General features: G+C 47.4%; 2 protein-coding genes across 12 annotated transcripts in view; one reads left to right on the top strand and one right to left on the bottom strand.

The window, feature by feature from the left end:
- The window catches only part of LOC110528741 (trafficking kinesin-binding protein 2), a 59,497-nt gene extending 50,881 nt beyond the window's left edge, over positions 1–8,616 (bottom strand). For all 5 annotated transcript variants that reach the window (XR_016496998.1, XR_016496999.1, XM_090239651.1 and 2 more), the window contains exons 1-3: positions 8,442–8,616; positions 2,919–3,164; positions 1,855–2,043 (exon numbers count right to left, since the gene is read on the bottom strand). Coding sequence is in view for 3 of the 5 variants with exons in the window: in XM_090239651.1 (XP_090095777.1) it covers positions 1,855–2,043; positions 2,919–2,973 (244 nt within the window). In the remaining 2 variants the exon portion in view is untranslated. The remainder of the gene's footprint in view (positions 1–1,854; positions 2,044–2,918; positions 3,165–8,441) is intronic.
- Positions 8,617–8,868: 252 nt separating this feature from the next.
- Positions 8,869–20,213, top strand: LOC110495556 (STE20-related kinase adapter protein beta). 7 transcript variants are annotated; one of them, XM_090239656.1, is made up of 12 exons: positions 8,869–8,929; positions 10,302–10,381; positions 10,537–10,617; positions 11,179–11,259; positions 14,519–14,624; positions 15,051–15,172; positions 15,620–15,728; positions 15,962–16,085; positions 16,651–16,927; positions 17,081–17,328; positions 18,573–18,615; positions 18,722–20,213. In XM_090239656.1, exons 3-12 carry the CDS (start codon positions 10,564–10,566, stop codon positions 18,890–18,892), a joined length of 1,335 nt encoding a protein of 444 aa, XP_090095782.1. In that variant the 5' UTR covers positions 8,869–8,929; positions 10,302–10,381; positions 10,537–10,563; the 3' UTR covers positions 18,893–20,213. The 7 variants fall into 7 exon arrangements, with proteins under 7 accessions (XP_090095782.1, XP_090095784.1, XP_090095786.1 ...); XM_090239657.1 differs by having other exon boundaries at positions 8,875–8,924; XM_090239658.1 differs by lacking the exon at positions 11,179–11,259.
- The last annotated feature ends 895 nt before the right edge of the window (positions 20,214–21,108 follow it).

Genomic DNA, 21,108 nt, shown 5'->3' with positions numbered 1-21,108 from the left:
AGCAGAGGGGAGAGCAGCCTGTGTACATGGAGCAGAGGGGAGAGGGGAGAGCAGAGGGGGAGAAGGGAGAGCAGCCTGTGTACATGGAGCAGAGGGGAGAGGGGAGAGCAGAGGGGGAGAAGGGAGAGCAGCCTGTGTACATGGAGCAGAGGGGAGAGGGGAGAGCAGCCTGTGTACATGGAGCAGAGGGGAGAGGGGAGAGCAGCCTGTGTACATGGAGCAGAGGGGAGAAGGGAGAGCAGCCTGTGTACATGGAGCAGAGGGGAGAAGGGAGAGCAGCCTGTGTACATGGAGCAGAGGGGAGAAGGGAGAGCAGCCTGTGTACATGGAGCAGAGGGGAGAAGGGAGAGCAGCCTGTGTACATGGAGCAGAGGGGAGAAGGGAGAGCAGCCTGTGTACATGGAGCAGAGGGGAGAGGGGAGAGCAGAGGGGGAGAAGGGAGAGCAGCCTGTGTACATGGAGCAGAGGGGAGAGGGGAGAGCAGAGGGGGAGAAGGGAGAGCAGTCTGTGTACATGGAGCAGAGGGGAGAGGGGAGAGCAGCCTGTGTACATGGAGCAGAGGGGAGAGCAGCCTGTGTACATGGAGCAGAGGGGAGAGGGGAGAGCAGAGGGGGAGAAGGGAGAGCAGCCTGTGTACATGGAGCAGAGGGGAGAGGGGAGAGCAGCCTGTGTACATGGAGCAGAGGGGAGAAGGGAGAGCAGCCTGTGTACATGGAGCAGAGGGGAGAGGGGAGAGCAGAGGGGGAGAAGGGAGAGCAGCCTGTGTACATGGAGCAGAGGGGAGAGGGGAGAGCAGAGGGGGAGAAGGGAGAGCAGTCTGTGTACATGGAGCAGAGGGGAGAGCAGCCTGTGTACATGGAGCAGAGGGGAGAGCAGCCTGTGTACATGGAGCAGAGGGGAGAGCAGTCTGTGTACATGGAGCAGAGGGGAGAGCAGCCTGTGTACATGGAGCAGAGGGGAGAGCAGTCTGTGTACATGGAGCAGAGGGGAGAGCAGCCTGTGTACATGGAGCAGAGGGGAGATCAGCCTGTGTACATGGAGCAGAGGGGAGAGCAGTCTGTGTACATGGAGCAGAGGGGAGAGCAGCCTGTGTACATGGAGCAGAGGGGAGAAGAACAGAGGATGAAAAAAACACTAGTGGGGAAATAAAGTGGCAGCTGTACGGATCCCTTCTCTAGAGCTCTGACTTCTCAAACACGTCAGAAAGCCAACTGTCTCCTTATTAATTCAGACACTTACTCAGCTAACTAACAAGTAACCAAATACCCAGCTGGAGAGAAAAGCACATCTTAGACAGTTACAAGATATCTGATGGCAAACATTTAGTAGTGAATTGCACACAACTAACTTCATCACCTCATGAGCATCGCACAACATTATGGACTCACCAGCTTTGTCCCGTTGTCCTCTTTACAACCAACACCTGACTGGCTGCTGTTCTGGGGAACTACGGGAAGCTTTTTAAATAACGTGACAGGTGAAATGAAGAACGGAATGTTCTTTATCTCCTAACGTACTGCACCAATTGGCTGCAGGTATTTATGTTCTTTATCTCCTAACGTATTGCACCAATCGGCTGCAGGTATTTATCATCTTTATCTCCTAACGTACTGCACCAATCGACTGCAGGTATTTACGTACATTTCCTACAACATATTAAAATGAATAGAAAAACTTCAAATAAATAGTTTCAACGGTATTGACGGTATATGAAAACCATCCCGTGGGTATTTCCACATAACCTGGTGTACGTATACCTCCCAACCTTAACAACCACACACTGACACACACAGACACACACTGACACACACAGACACACACAGACACACACAGACACACACGACGGTGACTCACTCATGTATCTGAAGGTCTCCTCGGCCAGCATGGGGGAGATGGCGGTGGGGCAGGGCTCCTCTTCAGGGGAGCAGATGGGAGAGATCACCCAGTCCTGGCTGTCATACAGGTACAGAGACTCTGACCCCTGGGAGCCCATCGACCCCGACCCCCCACCACCACACAGCTTACTGCTGCTACTGGTGTCATCTGGGGAGAAGAGGGGGGGTTAAGCATCCAAAGAGAGAAACAAATATTGCCATCATTCATGCAACAAAATAGTATGATCAAAATAGTGGGTGCAGTACTCGTGGTGATCATAGGGGGGCGCCATACTAATACAGTAACTATTACAGTGAATCTACACGTCGCCCCCTATAGATGAAACCAACTCATTGCTGAAGCTGATTTCGGTAATGCTGCCTTAGACACCATCCGTCTGAGCGAAGACTGAGTGCTGGGTTGAGAGTAGGGATGAGTGTGTGTGTGTGAGAGAGAGAGAGAGAGAGTCATGAATGTGTATGTATGGCAGGGAGTGTGTGTGTGAATCATGAATGTGTGTGTGTTCCCGTGGCTCTGGCGGTGCATAACACAATGTCTTCCGGTTCAGTGGTTATGTGGTTTAGTGGGCTGGGCTAACTATAGCAGGAGACTCGAGTCCTCACAACTGTGTACACAGACAGGAACACACACACACACACATAGCACACACACCATCATCAAACAGGCCTTGAAGGGTGTGTGGTTGCAGTTTTTCCTCAGTCAGGCACGCAAGGCTCCCTTCTCCTGTCCTGCAGTCTCCTGTCCTCTCTCCATCTCCCCCCTATCCTGCAGTCTCCTGTCCTCCAGCCATCTCCCTCCTGTCCTGCAGTCTCCTGTCCTCTCTCCATCTCCCTCCTGTCCTGCAGTCTCCTGTCCTCTCTCCATCTCCCCCTATCCTGCAGTCTCCTGTCCTCCAGCCATCTCCCCCTATCCTGCAGTCTCCTGCCCTCTCTCCTCTCCTTTCTCTCTCCTCAGTATCTACTGCCCCCTCTCCTCCTGTTTACCTCTCTCCTCCACTCTTCTCCCCCTTCCTCTTCACTCACCAGTCTCTGTGCTTCCGCCCTTCTTCTCCACGCCACGGGGTTTCACCTCAAACATCTCTCCTGTTCGTCTGCTCGCCGTGTGGGTGGAGCCTCCACCTCTCTCACACACACCGCCGGACAGGAAGAAGGGAGCGCCGCTGTGACATCACATCCTGCCCCCTCCTGAGGCGGGCAGGCGTCCAGGAGCCTGGAGGACAGTGGTGTCAAACACACACAGTCTCCACAACTGGCCTCTGAACCCTAACCCTTAGCAGAAACAAAAGAAGCAGACCAGCAGAGTGTTCAGTAGGGAGAAACGTTTTGGAACAGAGTGAAACAGACCAGAGAAGTGTTCAGTAGGGAGAAACGTTTTGGAACAGAGTGAAACAGACCAGAGAAGTGTTCAGTAGGGAGAAACGTTTTGGAACAGAGTGAAACAGACCAGAGAAGTGTTCAGTAGGGAGAAACGTTTTGGAACAGAGTGAAACAGACCAGAGAAGTGTTTAGTAGGGAGAAACGTTTTGGAACAGAGTGAAACAGGAGATACTACTAGTAGGTAGGCAATACACTGAGTACAAAACACCCCCCCCCCCCCCCCCACACACACATATATTTGAATAGGCTACACTGCGTATACCAAAGATTAGGAACACCTTCCTAATATTGAGTTGCACCTCACCATTTAGAACTGAGACCTGGCCAAGATAAAGCAAAGCAGTGCGACACAAACAGTTACACATGAAACAAACATACAGTCAATAACACAATAGAAAAGTCTATATACAGGGTGTGCAAATGAGGTAAGACAAGGGAGGTAAGGCAATAAATAGGCCACGGTGGCGAAATAATTACAATTTAGCAATTAAACACTGGAGTGATAGATGTGCAGAAGATGAATGTGCAAGTAGAAATACTGGGGTGCAAAGGAGCAAATAAATAAATACAGTATGGGGATGAGGTAGTTGGATGGGCTATTTACAGATGGGCTATTTACAGGTACAGTGATCAGTGAGCTGCTCTGACAGCTGGTGCTTAAAGTTATTGAGGGAGATACGAGTCTCCAGCTTCAGTGATTTTTGCATTTCGTTCCAGACATTGGCAGCAGAGACCTGGAAGGAAAGCTGGCCAAAGGAGGAATTGGCGAAATACATGTTGTTGTTTTTTTTACTGTTGAGCGTGAAAAACCCAGCCAGAATTGCAGTTCTTGACACAAATCGGTGCACCTGGCACCTACTACCATACCCTATTAAAAGGCACTTAAATCTTCTACACTGATTGTAGTGGATTTAACAGGTGACATCAATAAGGGATCATAAAGCTTTCACCTGGATTCACCTGGTCAGTCTGTCAATGAAAGAGGTGTTCTTAATGTTTTGTACACTCAGTGTATGTTAGCATGTCCAATAAGAACATAAACGGCAAAAATCTAGGCTATTGTAAAAATGTTCAGTGTTACTGTAGCTTCTCCTCCTCCTCTAGCCCCCCCTTCTATCCTTCCTTGTCATCTCTCCATCTCACTCCCTCTCTGACATTTCAACACTTAGGACAAACATTCCTCCAGCTGATTCTGCTGTTGGAGGTCTTAACCATTTAGTGTCTGAGTGAGTCATACTGACTAGCAGCTAGAGCCCTGCTGAAAACACTCCTAGCCTCCTCCAGACCCTAGTGAAAACACTAGTCTATAGAGACCACTCCTAGTCTCCTCCAGGCTCTAGTGAAAACACTAGTCTATAGAGACCACTCCTAGCCTCCTCCAGGCTCTAGTGAAAACACTCGTCTATAGAGACCACTCCTAGCCTCCTCCAGGCTCTAGTGAAAACATTTGTCTATAGAGACCACTCCTAGTCTCCTCCAGGCTCTAGTGAAAACATTTGTCCATATAGACCACTCCTGGCCTCCTCCAGCAGCTAAAATGCCAATCACAGTCCTATTATAAGGACTGGCAAGCTGCAGACAGAAATGTGCCACATAGCATTAGAGAGGGGGGTGGGGGGGAAGCCCCTTCCTGTTGTTTGACACACGAGACACCTTCCAATGTTAAAGAGATGACACAAGACAGGATGTGAGTTCTTAAAGGGGCGGCTTCCCACGAGAAGCCAAGCACAGTCTTAAAGGCAAAGGCTTCTGACTGTGTTATGGAGTTGGAGGCAGAGCTAAGGCACCGAGTGACCAGTGTGTGTCGTACATGTGTGGTGTGTTGGTCCTGGGTCAAGGCTAGGCTAGTATAGAGCTAGTGCTGTCTACAACATTTCAAGGTGAAAATAGAGTAGGAGTCTCTGTCTGAGTGTGTTGTGTCGTGTGCGAGCGTGTCCCAGACTTGCATCCTGGGTCAGGGCTAGTGCAGTGCCTTCTAAGATGATATAAAATCTCTCCATGTGAAAGAGAGAGACTGAGTATCCCTCTGCATGTGAAACACACACACACACGAGAGAGAGCGAGAGAAGAGATTGTATTCCTCAGCTAAATAGCAGCTCAGACTCCTTACATAAGATAACTCTGTCAGTCTCACGAACCCCCAAAATATCCCTGCTGCAGTGTACACATCCTCAGGGGAATCATCACAGTGACATTCATCTTTCCATTCCTTCTCGTTTTCCCTCTATTTCCAATATCAGGGGTGATAGTCATAGGGACTGTGCTTATGAGTCAACTACATATGACTAGAAGCAAAAGAGCCTAGATGTTCCATACCCCAACCAGGGTCATATTCATTAGTGCACACCGTATCAAAACATTTTGCAATGGAAAACTAAAACATGCATTTCTTATTGGACAAAGTCAGGTACAGGTACTGTAAGTCCCTCCCCGTTTTGGCCCTCTTGCCGTTTCCCAGTAAATAAGACCCAGAAGTCCTGCTTTGAGATGAAGCAGCCCCACCAAGTATGTTTAATGCAACCTTTTGAATTGGACTTAGCATCAGATACATCCATCCTTACCCACAGTAGTGCAGCAGGCCTCGTTTCAGTGACATATCCATCCTTGGGCAAGGCAAACCAAATTGGAGTTGACAGTACACTGCACCACATGCTGTCACTGGTCTACTCTACACACAAGAGACAAGGTAGCTAACTGAGACATGGGTTTATATTTCTTTATTTCGTTCCTTCTCCCTGACTGCAGGAGGATTCTCTAGCCTTGTCTAGCCTATATCCTTCTCTTCAAGCTGTGATCTCATTCTAGCCCATCTACCTCATGTTACCACAAATAAATCAATACCTTTAACAACTGAGGGACAGTGAACAAGTAAACACGTCGGGGAGAGGCGCAGAGAATCAGAGCGTAGCCCCGCCCCCCCTTTTCTGATAAGGTGAAAGGTCATGAGAGGCATTTCCCAAGAGATGGCTTTCCTTCCTCGTCTCCTGTCATTCCCTACCGCTGATCTACAAGGGCTTGACAGATCAAAGCAGCATGGTGGAGACTGTCTACAAGGGCTTGACAGGTCAAAGCAGCATGGTGGAGACTGTCTTCAAGGGCTTGACAGGTCAAAGCAGCATGGTGGAGACTGTCTACAAGGGCTTGACAGGTCAAAGCAGCATGGTGGAGACTGTCTACAAGGGCTTGACAGGTCAAAGCAGCATGGTGGAGACCGTCTACAAGGGCTTGACAGGTCAAAGCAGCATGGTGGAGACTGTCTACAAGGGCTTGACAGGTCAAAGCAGCATGGTGGAGACTGTCTACAAGGGCTTGACAGGTCAAAGCAGCATGGTGGAGACTGTCTACAAGGGCTTGACAGGTCAAAGCAGCATGGTGGAGACTGTCTACAAGGGCTTGACAGGTCAAAGCAGCATGGTGGAGACTGTCTACAAGGGCTTGACAGATCAAAGCAGCATGGTGGAGACTGTCTACAAGGGCTTGACAGGTCAAAGCAGCATGGTGGAGACTGTCTACAAGGGCTTGACAGGTCAAAGCAGCATGGTGGAGACTGTCTACAAGGGCTTGACAGGTCAAAGCAGCATGGTGGAGACTGTCTACAAGGGCTTGACAGGTCAAAGCAGCATGGTGGAGACTGTCTACAAGGGCTTGACAGCATGGTGGAGACTGTCTACAAGGGCTTGACAGGTCAAAGCAGCATGGTGGAGACTGTCTACAAGGGCTTGACAGGTCAAAGCAGCATGGTGGAGACCGTCTACAAGGGCTTGACAGGTCAAAGCAGCATGGTGGAGACTGTCTACAAGGGCTTGACAGGTCAAAGCAGCATGGTGGAGACTGTCTACAAGGGCTTGACAGGTCAAAGCAGCATGGTGGAGACTGTTGCCATCCTTTCCCCTTCCTGTAGTTATGAAGGAATAGAGAGGAGAAAGGGAGGTTATCTAATCTTGTGTACAGGTGCCGGACTAAGGTCTCATCTGCAGTGATAGGACCACCTGCTCTGCCCCAACCCTCTCTTTCTCTCTCACCCACTTTTATTGTTTTCATACTATCGTGACGAGCCGAACCGTGTCCTTTCTAGCAACTATGAGGGTTGCATAACCTGGCCAGCGCAGTACAGCTCGGTTCAGTAGAGTGAAAGGAGTTCCTACAACTCTCTTCCTCTGACTCTGTGATTCCCTAGAAACAATCTCCAATTAGCTAGCCCCCATCTAACGGACTCTCTTCTGCACATGACTGTTTGGGGGTGTCAGGAGGGGGCAAGAGGACCATGTGATACCAGACTGTCTGAGCAGGAGTTCCAACTCAACACCAGGCACACATAACAACGGCTCTGGGACGGTCTGCTGAGTAGTTAGTGGAACAACTGTCCATAACCACACTCATCCTGAGGAGAAATGTCTCATTTACTTGAAACTGTACTCTTATTTTTACTTGGAAAATCAAAAAAAAAAGTTAGAAAGGAGGGAAGAAATAATTAGCTAATTGTCATTCGGTCTAGAATTTGTGCATTAACATGTTCATAAATCAAATTTAACCAATGATTGGTGGAAATATAATCTACTTGATTCCAACAAGTACAAGATTGGATGTGAAGTTTAGATATTAGCTAAAATGTTTAATTCCCAAGTCATTACACTTAAATGATCCTAAACGGGGAATTCGAATATAGTCTTCTGGACTTTGGGATCTGCAACAGTCAGCATGGGGCAATGTCAAACATTGATAGCTACATTGTTACTTTATCAACAGTAAGAATACTATTAAGTGTTCGCGGGATAAAGTGTAACCACCGTGGAGTGTTCGTCACAAACAACAACAAAACATCTCGCTGATTGTGGGTAATAATAAAAACAACGGCGTAGTATATGGATTTAAATATAAACTGCGATGAGCAGAAGTGACAAGTGCAAAAATAATCCTTGATCTCGCTACCAATGGAACAATTAGACAAGAGCAAGGACTTGTTTCATAATAATAAACCAAACCGACAATCGCAAAAAAATTCGTTCTGAGAAGACTGAGATTTGTTTTTTGGGGGGATTGTGATGATGAATAGTATGATGAACATTGCAGAGCTAGGTAGTACTGTGGCACATCCGTGATTTCCATCCGGCCTTTGGCAAGGATTTCATGATCCGGATTTTCATGTAATATAAATTAACATCAACCTACCTTTCGATGTATTTTAAACACCTTAGACAAATCCCAGAGCACATGTGGTCCCATCAATCCTAAATCTCAAACAATGGCAACAGTAGATATTAGGGAGAAAATTAGCAGGCAGACTGTTGGTGTTGATAGTTTCATCACGTCATGAAATAGCGCGCGGATGAAATGAGTGACGTATAAATTACGCGACAATATTTATTGAGTGGTGTTTCTAAATAAAAGTCCTACACTAAATACATTGAGATTTGTTATTTGTTATCTATTTTGTTAATTCATATTTAAAATCAATTTAAGATACATGGAATTAAAACTAAAATGTACTACGAATTATGGAAAAAAATACCAAAAAAGTACTGGTATAAATCAGTGCTGTTCACATATGAAAATTAAATGTATAACAATAATATCCAAACTTTTATCAGGTTCTCGCAAGTTTAGTGTCTACGTCATTACGTCAAATCATCTGAGGGGAGAGCAACAACATAGGTGAAGTATGTTGTTGCCATTAACTATAAGTTTCAAACTTCGTACTCTCAACAATATACATTTGTTTTAACAGTGTGTATAACGCATCGCAATTTGTTTCTATTTCATTCCATTACATCTTGAAAATATTTTATTATCTTCAGTCAAAACAGTGTCTGTACGCACAACTTGTACGTTACGTCATATTTTGCGTTGTCACAAACCTTAATTTTGCCAAGTTATAAATGTTTAAGTTTCGAGTTGTAAGCTTCCTCATGTCATGCTTGGTTTGTTCAAGTTTGTTTCGCATTCAGAGCAAGAGAAAGTTGGTTAAAAAACCCAGCCTGATTTTGTTATGATTGGGCATAAAGATTTCATAAACTGATTTTCAGTGTGAGTAAACTCATTGCAGTCATAAGCAATCCTGCATCCACAAATTATGTGATTATGTTAATTATGGGATTCTTTTTTTTACGTGGTTATATGAAAACATGTACTAAACATGTGTAGGTCCCGTTCCACTGGACGTCAGGTCAACGTCGTTTTGATTTACATTTTGTTGAGTTGTCAACTAACGTGAAATCAACGGGAAATCAACAACAATGTCACCACATCATCTGATTTAAAAAATACGAAATTGCCTTATGTTGATGACTTTTGGCACATCCAATCATTTCCCCACGCTGATTCAACGCCATTACATATTATTATTTTATGACGTGGAAACAACGTTGATTCAACCATTTAACCCCCCCTAGTAGGGTGTCTGTCAGTAGATTATAATAAAATAGCTAGAATAGAACAGAATAGACTGGAATACAATACAATAGAATATCGGTTAAAAGCTAAATAATTCCCCCAAAACAACAGGCAAGAACTGTCACTATATAGGGTTGTTAAAGACTTACCGCTTTCACAACGGTGAGTAGATGACAGCGACGACCTATAAAGAACAATAACGGTCAGGGACCAAGGACTCATCATTAGTTCGCGCGCTCATAGAATGGGACACGACGACGCACTGTCCTCAAAGTCCCCTTCCCATTCATGCTGTGGCAGGAGAGACGGGGAGAAAATATCCATCGAGGCACTTAGCGAAAGCGATGGACCACATGCATTTCAGATGCTTACATTCAGATGTGGCTACAATGATTCTGTATCACGAAAATGTAACGAATACAGATGTGAATCGGGCTATTGCGCACCAAACAGTCACGTAATGCGTGTTTTAATCTCAGTATTTTGTGGTCACCGACTGGCATAGTTATTTTTGTCGAGACATTTTGATACCTCCGTGAAAATGTATTTTTTTACAACAGCATGCGTTCAGCACAAAATCCCTGCTGGGGCTATTATTGCTTAGTTAATCATCAATCATTTTGTGTGATGTTTTTCAAGAACGTGGAGCAGTGTTTTGCATGAAGTGATGAAGCCAGATGCCAACGCAGTGGAATCTGAACCCGGCAGAGTACAGCCAGGTAAACTGTATGGACATACAGACGCCCCATGGGGGAGGCTTTCTCTCAGGTTGAATCCTAACTAAGTCTCTCATGTTACCATGTATTTCTCCTCTTGCTCATTCTCTCTCTCTCTCCCTCTCCCTCCCTCTCTCTCCATCGCTCTCATTGTACAGCGCGTGCTGTGGTCGTGGAGCGGATAAATGCCATCGCGTGAAGCGCTACACCCCCACGAAGAGAACTCCATGTCTTTCTTGGTAAGGGATATTTATTCTAATCAGCATGGCTTTGATGTTTAGCCGATCATGACACTGATTTATCTAAAGAGGTTGTTGATGATGATGATGATGATCTAATGAGCCAGCGTCTCCTCCAGGTGTGCAGTGTTTCTCTCTCATAGCGCATTGATCTGGCCATGCTCCAATCCTAGAACTCATGCTTTCTTTATCAGGGTTCATTCATAAGACCCATCTCATTATCCATGCATATTGCCATGACCTTTCCCTGTAGGTTACATCATGGGTACCAATCTGCTGCTAACCCTGTCTCTTTCTAAAGTAGCAGTCACTTCATGGACATGCACTGCATGTCTTCCTCCACAACACTGTTGTTTTCCACATTGGCTCCAACCTTGATGCTCCAAAAGTATCTCTTCAGTGTTGTCCTCCTAAGTCCCGCCTTATCTCCTTATAAGGGCATGACGGCATGCCTGTCCTCTCCTCCCTCCTTCCCTATTGGACCGTCTCACTCCTCTCCTCTATTCTCCTCTCCTCCGGGAGCATGTCTCACCCCCTCCTCCCTCCTCCCCTCTTCCCCAGGACTGCTCCTGCATCTCCCCCACTCAGGTCCAGCCAATCAGCATAGAGGACCAGTATGAGGACGTCAGCCACCAATACCTGGTCAGTACAGTGCTGTGTCCACTCTTTTAGCATCCAATCGGAGCACTGAAGCCCACCCGGCCTTGTCTTTATGGTGTGGTCAGCCTAGTCCTATTCTATCAGGTCAGAGGTCAAAAAGGACCACTAGGACAACTTCGGACAGTTCCGGGTCCTGTCTATGTGATGGTAGAGCTGCATGTAACCTACCACATAATAGGGCTGCCAGCCACTGACCAGATCGCTAGAACATTACATAGCCTATAAGTGAACCAAAGCTATTCATGCCTTTTTCATAGCTGCTGTGTCAGCTCACCCTGGAGCTAACTGCCACAGCATCCCGCCCAGGCATGTGCACAGATGGGAGTCAACCTGTGCCCAGCACTTTGCCCTCCCACTCGCCAAGTGCCCTTTTGTGTGGTGGTGTATATATACATTTTTTTTGTAAAAGTTTTGGTCATTGTTGTTCTGAACCGATTGCCCACAAGTCGTTGTGATGTTGTCTGTTGGTTGCTCCTGTTGATCAGACCTGTTGGTTGCTCCTGTTGGTTGCTCCTGTTGGTTAGCCCTGTTGGTCAGCTCTGTTGGTCAGCCCTGTTGGTCAGCCCTGTTGGGCAGCCCTGTTGGTCAGCCCTGTTGGTTAGCCCTGTTGGTCAGCTCTGTTGGTTGCTCCTGTTGGTCAGCTCTGTTGGTCAGCCCTGTTGGTCAGCCCTGTTGGTCAGCCCTGTTGGTCAGCCCTGTTGGTTAGCCCTGTTGGTCAGCTCTGTTGGTCAGCCCTGTTGGGCAGCCCTGTTGGTCAGCCCTGTTGGTCAGCCCTGTTGGTAAGCCCTGTTGGTCAGCTCTGTTGGTTGCTCCTGTTGGTTAGCTCTGTTGGTCAGCCCTGTTGGATAGCCCTGTTGGTCAGCTCTGTTGGTCAGCCCTGCTGGTCAGCCCTGTTGGTCAGCCCTATTGGTTGCTCCTGTTGGTCAGCCCTGTTGGTTGCTCCTGTTGGTCAGCCCTGTTGGTCAGCCCTGTTGGTTGCTCCTGTTGGTCAGCCCTGTTGGTCAGCCCTGTTGGTTAGCCCTGTTGGTCAGCTCTCTTGGTCAGCTCCTTTGGTCAGCCCTGTTGGTTGCTCCTGTTGGTCAGCCCTTTTGGTCAGCCCTGTTGGTCAGCCCTGTTGGTCAGCCCTGTTGGTTGCTCCTGTTGGTCAGCCCTGTTGGTCAGCCCTCTTGGTCAGCTCTCTTGGTCAGCCCTGTTGGTCAGCCCTGTTGGTTGCTCCTGTTGGTCAGCCCTGTTGGTCAGCCCTGTTGGTTGCTCCTGTTGGTCAGCCCTGTTGGTTGCTCCTGTTGGTCAGCCCTGTTGGTCAGCCCTGTTGGTCAGCCCTGTTGGTTAGCCCTGTTGGTTGCTCCTGTTGGATAGCCCTGTTGGTCAGCTCTGTTGGTCAGCCCTGTTGGATAGCCCTGTTGGTCAGCCCTGTTGGTCAGCTCTGTTGGTCAGCCCTGTTGGTCAGCCCTGTTGGTTGCTCCTGTTGGTCAGCCCTGTTGGTTGCTCCTGTTGGTCAGCCCTGTTGGTGACATCACTCGCTCTGAGACCTTGAAGTAATTGTTTCCCTTGCTCTGCAAGGCTTTTGTGGAGCGATGGGTAACGTTGCTTTGAGGGTGACTGTTTTCGATGGGTGCAGAGGGTCCCTGGTTCGAGGCCAGTTAGGGACGAGGAGAGGGACGGAAGGAACACTGTTACCCCTGGTTCGAGGCCAGGTAGGGGCGAGGAGAGGGACGGAAGGAACACTGTTACCCCTGGTTTGAGGCCAGGTAGAGGGGCGAGGAGAGGGACGGAAGGAACACTGTTACATTGGCTGATACACAGAGCACAGAGAGAGGAGCGGCTGCATCAACGACCCTCCCCCCGACCCGACATCCCTTCCTCAGTTGGCAGCAGCGTCACAGGTAGTCTAAGCTCGCAACAAGCTCTCACAGTCTCACTGCAGAATCAGATGTTTATTTACATTTATCTAAACGTCACATTTCGAAGTTGCTCCAAACGACACATTTCAAAGTGCTTTTTATACTCTGGGTTGACTCCTCATGCTAGGTATCGTTCTATTTCTCCAAACATCACATTTCGAAATTGCTCCAAACGTCAAATTTAGAAGATTAAGGGTTAAGGTTTTGGATCGGGTTAAGACATTGTTTAGGCACTCATTCTGAATGGTTAAGCTAAGGGTTAAGGTTAGACACTCATTCTGATTGGTTAAGGTAAGAGTTAAGGTTAGACACTCATTCTGAATGGTTAAGCTAAGGGTTAAGGTTAGACACTCATTCTGAATCGTTAAGCTAAGGGTTAAGGTTTAGATAGGGTTAAAATAAAACACTAGTGTCCTCCTCACAACGTTCTGATCCAGAGTCATGAGATTAAGACTCTAGTTAACCACCAGGTGATACTAAAATATCCACACAAGCCAATAGCCAGCCAACCACATCTCTTGAGTTAGAGGATGATGAGGTTCATATCATGAAGTTATTATTTAAGAGCATTTAAGATAAATCACAATCAATAAAAACAAATCTTGCTAACTAGCTAGCAGATTTACATCAATCATCAACATGAATGATCAGCTGATAGCCCTCCTTTTCCCCACGTCTTTAGGAGGCACTGTAACTAACTAGCTTTCATTTTGTGATGATTGAGTGTGTTGTTGCAGAAATAAAAAGGTCTCTGCTAAAACAAATAAAACGGTTCGCTACAAAGGCTGTATGTTCTGAATTTCGAGATATAAATTCGTTTAAGCATCGGCCCCCTGAAAGGTCTGTGCTCGGCCCTGACCCCTTAACACAAAGTACTTTACAGCCTCTCCCTCCCCCCAACACCGGCCCCAGTGAAACTACCCCCACCCCAGCATTACCCTGTGTAGCTTAACACCACAGGGCCCCCCTGTGGCAGCCACTGGTTGGTCATCACCACAACACCATAGTACTTTGACCTCTTCAGGCTCAAAGGCAACACTCACTCACCCTCATTCTGCTTCCTCTTCTCTGCTAAATGGGCCCATTTCATGTTAGTTAAACATACCATGCTATACTAAAGCACTCGTAGACTGTATTTGTAGATTGCCTTCAGGGTAAGAAAAACAGTTCCTTTGGGTGAACTATCCCTCATCTAGGTAAAGAAGGTTATTATTGTGACCAGCTACAACATGTTTCATACTATTGCCATGTTGTTACTACATGTTCTGTGATCGAATTAAATATGCTGCTGATACATTTCAGGGTTGTGTGTGAGTACGTGTGTGTTTGATTCTTCACAGAGCTCCGACGTCTCAGAATGCACTTTCGCCTGGGGTGGTGCAGGCAGCGATGACATCACAGCGCTCTCTGCTAACTCCGCCCACTACCAGCTGCTGTCAGAGCTGGGTGAGCATACCATTGGTCACAAATCAACTCATCACTACAACCCAGAAAGACAAGTCCTTTCATTACATAGTTGTTGCCTGGAGAGTAATATCTCCTCTGACAAATACAAAGCATATTTCCTTTTAGCATGTTACTGTTGAATAGAATAGCTAATCCAAAAGCATTGTTTACAATTTCACTGACCAAGTCCCATACTACACATAGCCCGAGTATAAAGCGTTTGTAGTGTGGACATTTTATGTGACACGTAGTCTATTACCTTTTGGCACAGCTGTTGAATAAACTGGCCAATTCAAAATATTAGTTCACAAATCTCCCTGGATTATTGAAGACCATACTAACCACACAGTACCTGAGAATGAAGCATTTTCAGAGTTGAACGTGTTTCAACATGTCTTAATATTTATTACCAAACCGTGTTCCCAGGGAAAGGCTTCAACAACCTGAGCCAGGTGCGCATGGCGCGCCACACCCCCTCCCGCCAGCTGGTGGCAGTCAAGAACACCAACCTGGATGAGTGTACTGAGGATGAGCTGCTACAGTTGATGGTGCGGTACTGTTTTAAAGGTCCTACAGATACGACCCACCTTGTCTTTTCATTGAAGTTCATGTCATAAGATACATATTTTGTTCCAGCCACAACTGATTCAAAACACCTGATTCAACTAATCAATTTCTTAGTTAGTTGAGTCGGACGATTACTTGAATAAGATGAGTTAGTATTGGGCTGGAACAAAAACCTGCGCTCTTGCTCTCTAGATCCAGGGTCAGGGACCATTTAGGTCATTGTTCATAATAACATTGTTGGCACTTGGCAGTGGTACAAGCCACCTGGTTGACTGTGTGACCCCAGTGTTTCCTGTCTGTGTAACCCAAGTGTTTCCTGTCTGTGTGACCCAAGTGTTTCCTGGCTGTGTGACCCCAATGTTTCCTGGCTGTGTGACCCCAGTGTTTCCTGGCTGTGTGACCCCAGTGTTTCCTGGCTGTGTCCCCAGAACGAGGTTCTTCTTTCCAGGCTTTTCCGCCACCCCAACCTGCTGACCTCTCGCCTGGTCTTCAGCTCCTGCTGCCAGCTCTGGGTCCTCACACCACTCATGGGCTACGGTCAGTCTACTGCATGCATCTTCTAACACTCGTTTCCTCTCACCATCCCTCTCCCACACTTACTCCCCCCATCTCTCTTCATCCATGCTCCTTCTCTCAGCGTTAAGTTGGTTGAACTTGATTTTTTATGGTACAGAAATGACATGGTAAAAAATGCCTATGTTTGTAAGAAACATTACGAACCGTTTGGAACCATGGTTACCAACTTCTCTCTCTCTCTCTCTCTGTCCCAGGTTCGGCAGATAGCCTGCTGAGGACGTTCTTCCCTGACGGGATGAGTGAGTCCCTGATCGCTTACCTCCTCCACGGAGTCCTGAAGGCTCTGCAATACCTGCACCTCATGGGCTACGTGCACAGGTGAGGGAGGAAAGACACCATGGGGACAAGGGAGAGATATGGACCGTTTTAAGGCTTCTACGTGTAGCCGATGTGAAATGGCTAGCTAGTTAGCGGTGCGCTAGTTAGCGGTCAAGCGAGAGGTAACGATGCTTCATGGGTGGCAGTTGCTGATGTGTTCAGAGGGTCCCTGGTTGGAGCCCAGGTTGGGGCGAGGAGAGGGGCGGAAGCACCACCGATACACTTCTGTCCAACTACAGCCAATCCAACTGTTAGATGGTACCGGTACTCCTTGTTTACAGCCTCGCTATTGTGTTACTATGTGTTTCCTATTTAGCAAATACTTCTAGGGCCCGTGAGTAAGCACTTCACGGCAAAGTCTACACCTGTTGTATTCGGCGCTTGTGACCAATAACATTTCATTTGATTTGTTGAAAGAATCAGCCTAGGTTGCTGTCTCAGTTGGACATAGTTGCTCGGAGTTGCTCTCAACATGTAGAATGTGCCAGGGATAGTTAGTTGACTGTAGTTGTGTAGAAGCCTGAAGATTTGGCGAGAGTGAACGCTCTTCTCCTCTTCCTCTCAGGGGAGTGAAGGCCAGTCACATCCTGCTGTCTGGGGAGGGCCGTGTCTACCTCTCGGGGCTTCACAGTGTTTACAGTATGATGCGGGATGGGAAGAAGGTGAGGACCGTGTACGACATGCCTCACCACAGCCCCGCCCTGCTACCCTGGCTCAGCCCAGAGCTGCTACGACAGGACCTGCATGGCTATGGGGTGAAGTCAGACATCTACAGTCTGGGGATAGTAGTCTGTGAGCTGGTCAGTGGCAGGGTGCCTTTCCAGGACATGCCCCCTACACAGGTACTGGGGCCTTACATTAATACAGCACAATGCCATACGCTAGGGCTGTTCTCATACATTACAAAACATAGTTGAGTCTATGAGAGTCTCGTTTTTTCTCCATCTCTCTCCCTCTGTGTGACTGTGTCCATATGTCTGTGTCTCTCCCTCCAGATGCTGCTCCAGAAGCTGCGTGGGTCCCACTGCTGCCTGCTGGACGTGGCCCCCTCCCCCCTAGGGGAGCTGAGGGGGCTGAAGGTGTCCCGCTCCGGGGTGGACTCTGGCATCGGGGAGAGTGTTGCCACGGGCAGCCTGACCCGCACCGCCACCGCCGAGAGACCTCAGAGCCCCGCCCCCAAGAACCACTCGGTCACCTTGCACAACCTGGTCCAGTTGTGTCTGCAACAGCAGCCCGACTGCAGGTGAGACATACACGTGAGCACACACACCGAACGCAACGCAACGCACACACACAAAAACACACACACCGAACGCAACACACACACCGAACGCAACGCAACGCACACACACAACAACCCACACACCGAATGCAGGTGAGACACACACACACAGGGGCAGCAGACGTTATACACAGGAGCAGCAGACGTTATACACAGGAGCAGCAGACGTTATACACAGGGGCAGCAGACGTTATACACAGGAGCAGCAGACGTTATACACAGGGGCAGCAGACGTTATACACAGGGGCAGCAGACGTTATACACAGGAGCAGCAGACGTTATACACAGGGGCAGCAGACGTTATACACAGGAGCAGCAGACGTTATACACAGGGGCAGCAGACGTTATACACAGGAGCAGCAGACGTTATACACAGGAGCAGCAGACGTTATACACAGGAGCAGCAGACGTTATACACAGGGGCAGCAGACGTTATACACAGGAGCAGCAGACGTTATACACAGGGGCAGCAGACGTTATACACAGGAGCTCTGGTACCTCCGTTTGAAGTCGGTTCTTTCATTCAAGGAACAATTTTAAATGTTCTTGTGTTCTGTCTGAATTTCTGTCATTTTTGAAAGGTGTGTAATATGTGAGATTCCCAGTGCTGCTAGATATGACAGTGTTGTGGGACATTAAGGCACGGTGTGACTGCTAGATATGACAGTGTTGTGGGACATTAAGGCATGGTGTGACTGCTAGATATGACAGTGTTGTGGGACATTAAGGCATGGTGTGACTGCTAGATATGACAGTGTTGTGGGACATTAAGGCACGGTGTGACTGCTAGATATGACAGTGTTGTGGGACATTAAGGCACGGTGTGACTGCTAGATATGACAGTGTTGTGGGACATTAAGGCACGGTGTGACTGCTAGATATGACAGTGTTGTGGGACATTAAGGCACGGTGTGACTGCTAGATATGACAGTGTTGGGGGACATTAAGGCACGGTGTGACTGCTAGATATGACAGTGTTGTGGGACATTAAGGCACGGTGTGACTGCTAGATATGACAGTGTTGTGGGACATTAAGGCACGGTATGACTGCTAGATATGACAGTGTTGTGGGACATTAAGGCATGGTGTGACTGCTAGATATGACAGTGTTGTGGGACATTAAGGCACGGTATGACTGCTAGATATGACAGTGTTGTGGGACATTAAGGCATGGTGTGACTTTGTCCTGTTTTGGTGTTCCATAGACCCTCTGCTTCTACACTGTTGACCCATGCCTTCTTCAAACAGGTAGGTCTCATCATCATCAAAAGGTTGTGTTTTGGACTGGATTCCATTCTGTGGCACGGTGTGGCTGACTTCGTATTCATGTATTTTTCTGTGGACTGTATGACAGGTGAAAAGGCATCATACCCGGGACTCCTTCCTCAGTCTCATGTACCCCGCGGTGCCCCTTGGAGTTTCCAGCCCCGATGACCCCCATGTGTCCTGCTCCCCTACCCCGTCCTGCCACCCCCCCACCTCCGCCATCGCTCACTCCACAGAGGAGGTGTGGGACTTCTCCTAACCCTCCTCCCTGCCCCCTTCCACCTCTGCCCCCCCACATCCCAAAACCTGACAACCAAGCCTAACTCAAGACAATCAAAATGATCAAAAAAAACAGCGAGCCCAAACCTTTCTACTGTGCTTTGATTGGACCTGTCCTACCCACCACTCTGAGCCTTTCTACTGTGCTTTGATTGGACCTGTCCTACCCACCACTCTGAGCCTTTCTACTGTGCTCTGATTGGACCTGTCCTACTCACCACTCTGAGCCTTTCTACTGTGCTTTGATTGGACCTGTCCTACCCACCACTCTGAGCCTTTCTACTGTGCTTTGATTGGACCTGTCCTACCTACCACTCTGAGCCTTTCTACTGTGCTCTGATTGGACCTGTCCTACCCACCACTCTGAGCCTTTCTACTGTGCTCTGATTGGACCTGTCCTACCCACCACTCTGAGCCTTTCTACAAGTTTTCTATGCTTTTCTATGTTTGTTTTGGAACTCAAATAAGGTTCTGCAGGTGGATGTTTATTGTCTTGAGTCTTGTCCTGGAGGCAGAACTGAGCCATTTCCCCTTAGATAGGCCAGCTGCTGGAATTGGAGGGCAGGATTAATGACCATCCAATGAGGATCTCTGTGCCATGGGTGTGGCTGCCGGTCGACGACAATGACAACCAATGATGTTGCAGGACAGTGAGGACACACCCCCTATGCCAGTTTAAAGACCTATCACTGGACTCATATGGATCGTACTACGAACAGTAATGTGAACTATTTTAGGCTATTAGACTGTGAAAGGGCATAGATAATAATGTGTCAGGGTTTGAAGAGGAAGATAATAGATAATAGATATGTTATGGAGTTGGAGAGGGTATAATAAGTGTGTATAAGTGTGTGAGCAGAGACGGTACGAGAATAGCTAGTGTGTTAGTGGAAGTTCTATGGTTATCCCTCTTGTCTTGTGAAACCAGCCTGATCTCGCGATAGCTCACAGTCCCGACGGGAAACTAAACGTGAGTTCAGCAGTCCGTCTGATTGACCAGGCTGCTATGCCTCCCCTGTACAACCAGTGAAATCCCTGTGATCAAATAAGAACTATAACACGACCACTACTGTGGTTTGAGATGCAGCTACCCTATACATTTCCTTCTAGTCATAATAAACGAATGGGAGGGTCCTCAATTGTATCGTTTTAATGAAATCTGTGAACTGTTTATGATACATTTATGTGTTTTATTCTGTGATTGATGATTATGTGTATGAGAGACATGTTATGTATCAGTGCATATCAAACATGTTATAGCTGTATGAGCCTTATAGAAGTGTTATAAATATATTCATTATACATTTTTCTAAAACAATGGCCCATTTTTTCTTGTCTTTGGAAGTTCTGTGTGGTCTTTCTGAAGTCTCTGTTAAAGCCTGAATAAGCAGAAAGCTGTATAAGGGGTTATTGAAGGGTTAGGTCAGGTTGACATTGGGATTGGTGGTTTTTGGCAATAATGTGTTTAGGACTGCATTGCTTGAGGTAGAAGTTCCCCCAACCACAGATCTAAGATCAGATTATCCTACCCCACATCCACTTAACCTTTAGGGGGATGAACAAATATCTGACCCTGTGTCAGTGGTTAGGTTTGACTTCTACCCATTCATAGCTACATCACTGAATAGTCTATGCCTAAAATATGGACTAGCGCTGTGGTTGTCAACCTGGGGTAGGTATACCACTGGGGGGACTTGGCCTTTCTCCAGGGGGATTCAGAAGACACCTCCACAACCACTGTCCTGGCTGAGACGCTGTGATAAAATACACCCTGTGATGTCACAGAGGAACCTCTCTAGTGGGTGGAGTCCATATCTCAAAAATAAACAACTAACACCTGACACCATTGGACAATGGAGACAGGAGAGAAAGCAGAGAAAGGTAAAACCACATTGTTTCTTAATTGACATCTTAGTCACTACAAAAATGCTGTGGCTTAGAAACATGCTCACCACCGGTATGTCTATCATTTTGTCCTGGTGAGGGCTATTAGTTCATTTGATCAGCATCTCATTCTGTTTCCAGCAGCTGCGAAGGAGGCCAAGACGGACCTCAAGGATGTGGTAATGTGCATAGATATAGAAAGCTAGATAGGAATATTTGTTAGAGACTGCAAGCACAAACTGTCAGCCATTATTATTATACCATCTTAGTTGTATTTCTATGGTAACAGGGCTCTCCATAGGCTCTCTTAGT

The sequence above is a fragment of the Oncorhynchus mykiss genome, chromosome 7, assembly GCF_057628025.1.
Source record: "Oncorhynchus mykiss isolate SJ-2025 chromosome 7, ASM5762802v1, whole genome shotgun sequence".
Lineage (NCBI taxonomy): Eukaryota > Metazoa > Chordata > Actinopteri > Salmoniformes > Salmonidae > Oncorhynchus > Oncorhynchus mykiss.
Note: the sequence above shows the minus strand (reverse complement) of the source record. Positions and strands in the feature narration are given on the sequence as shown.

Bases quoted from the DNA above. Each gene is read 5' to 3' on its own strand.
- LOC110495556 (XM_090239656.1), top strand. From the start codon at position 10,564: ATGCCATCGCGTGAAGCGCTACACCCCCACGAAGAGAACTCCATGTCT. The intron at 10,618-11,178 runs GTAAGGGATATT...CCTCTTCCCCAG, and splicing joins AGAACTCCATGTCTTTCTTG to GACTGCTCCTGCATCTCCCC. The intron at 18,616-18,721 runs GTAGGTCTCATC...ACTGTATGACAG, and splicing joins CCCATGCCTTCTTCAAACAG to GTGAAAAGGCATCATACCCG.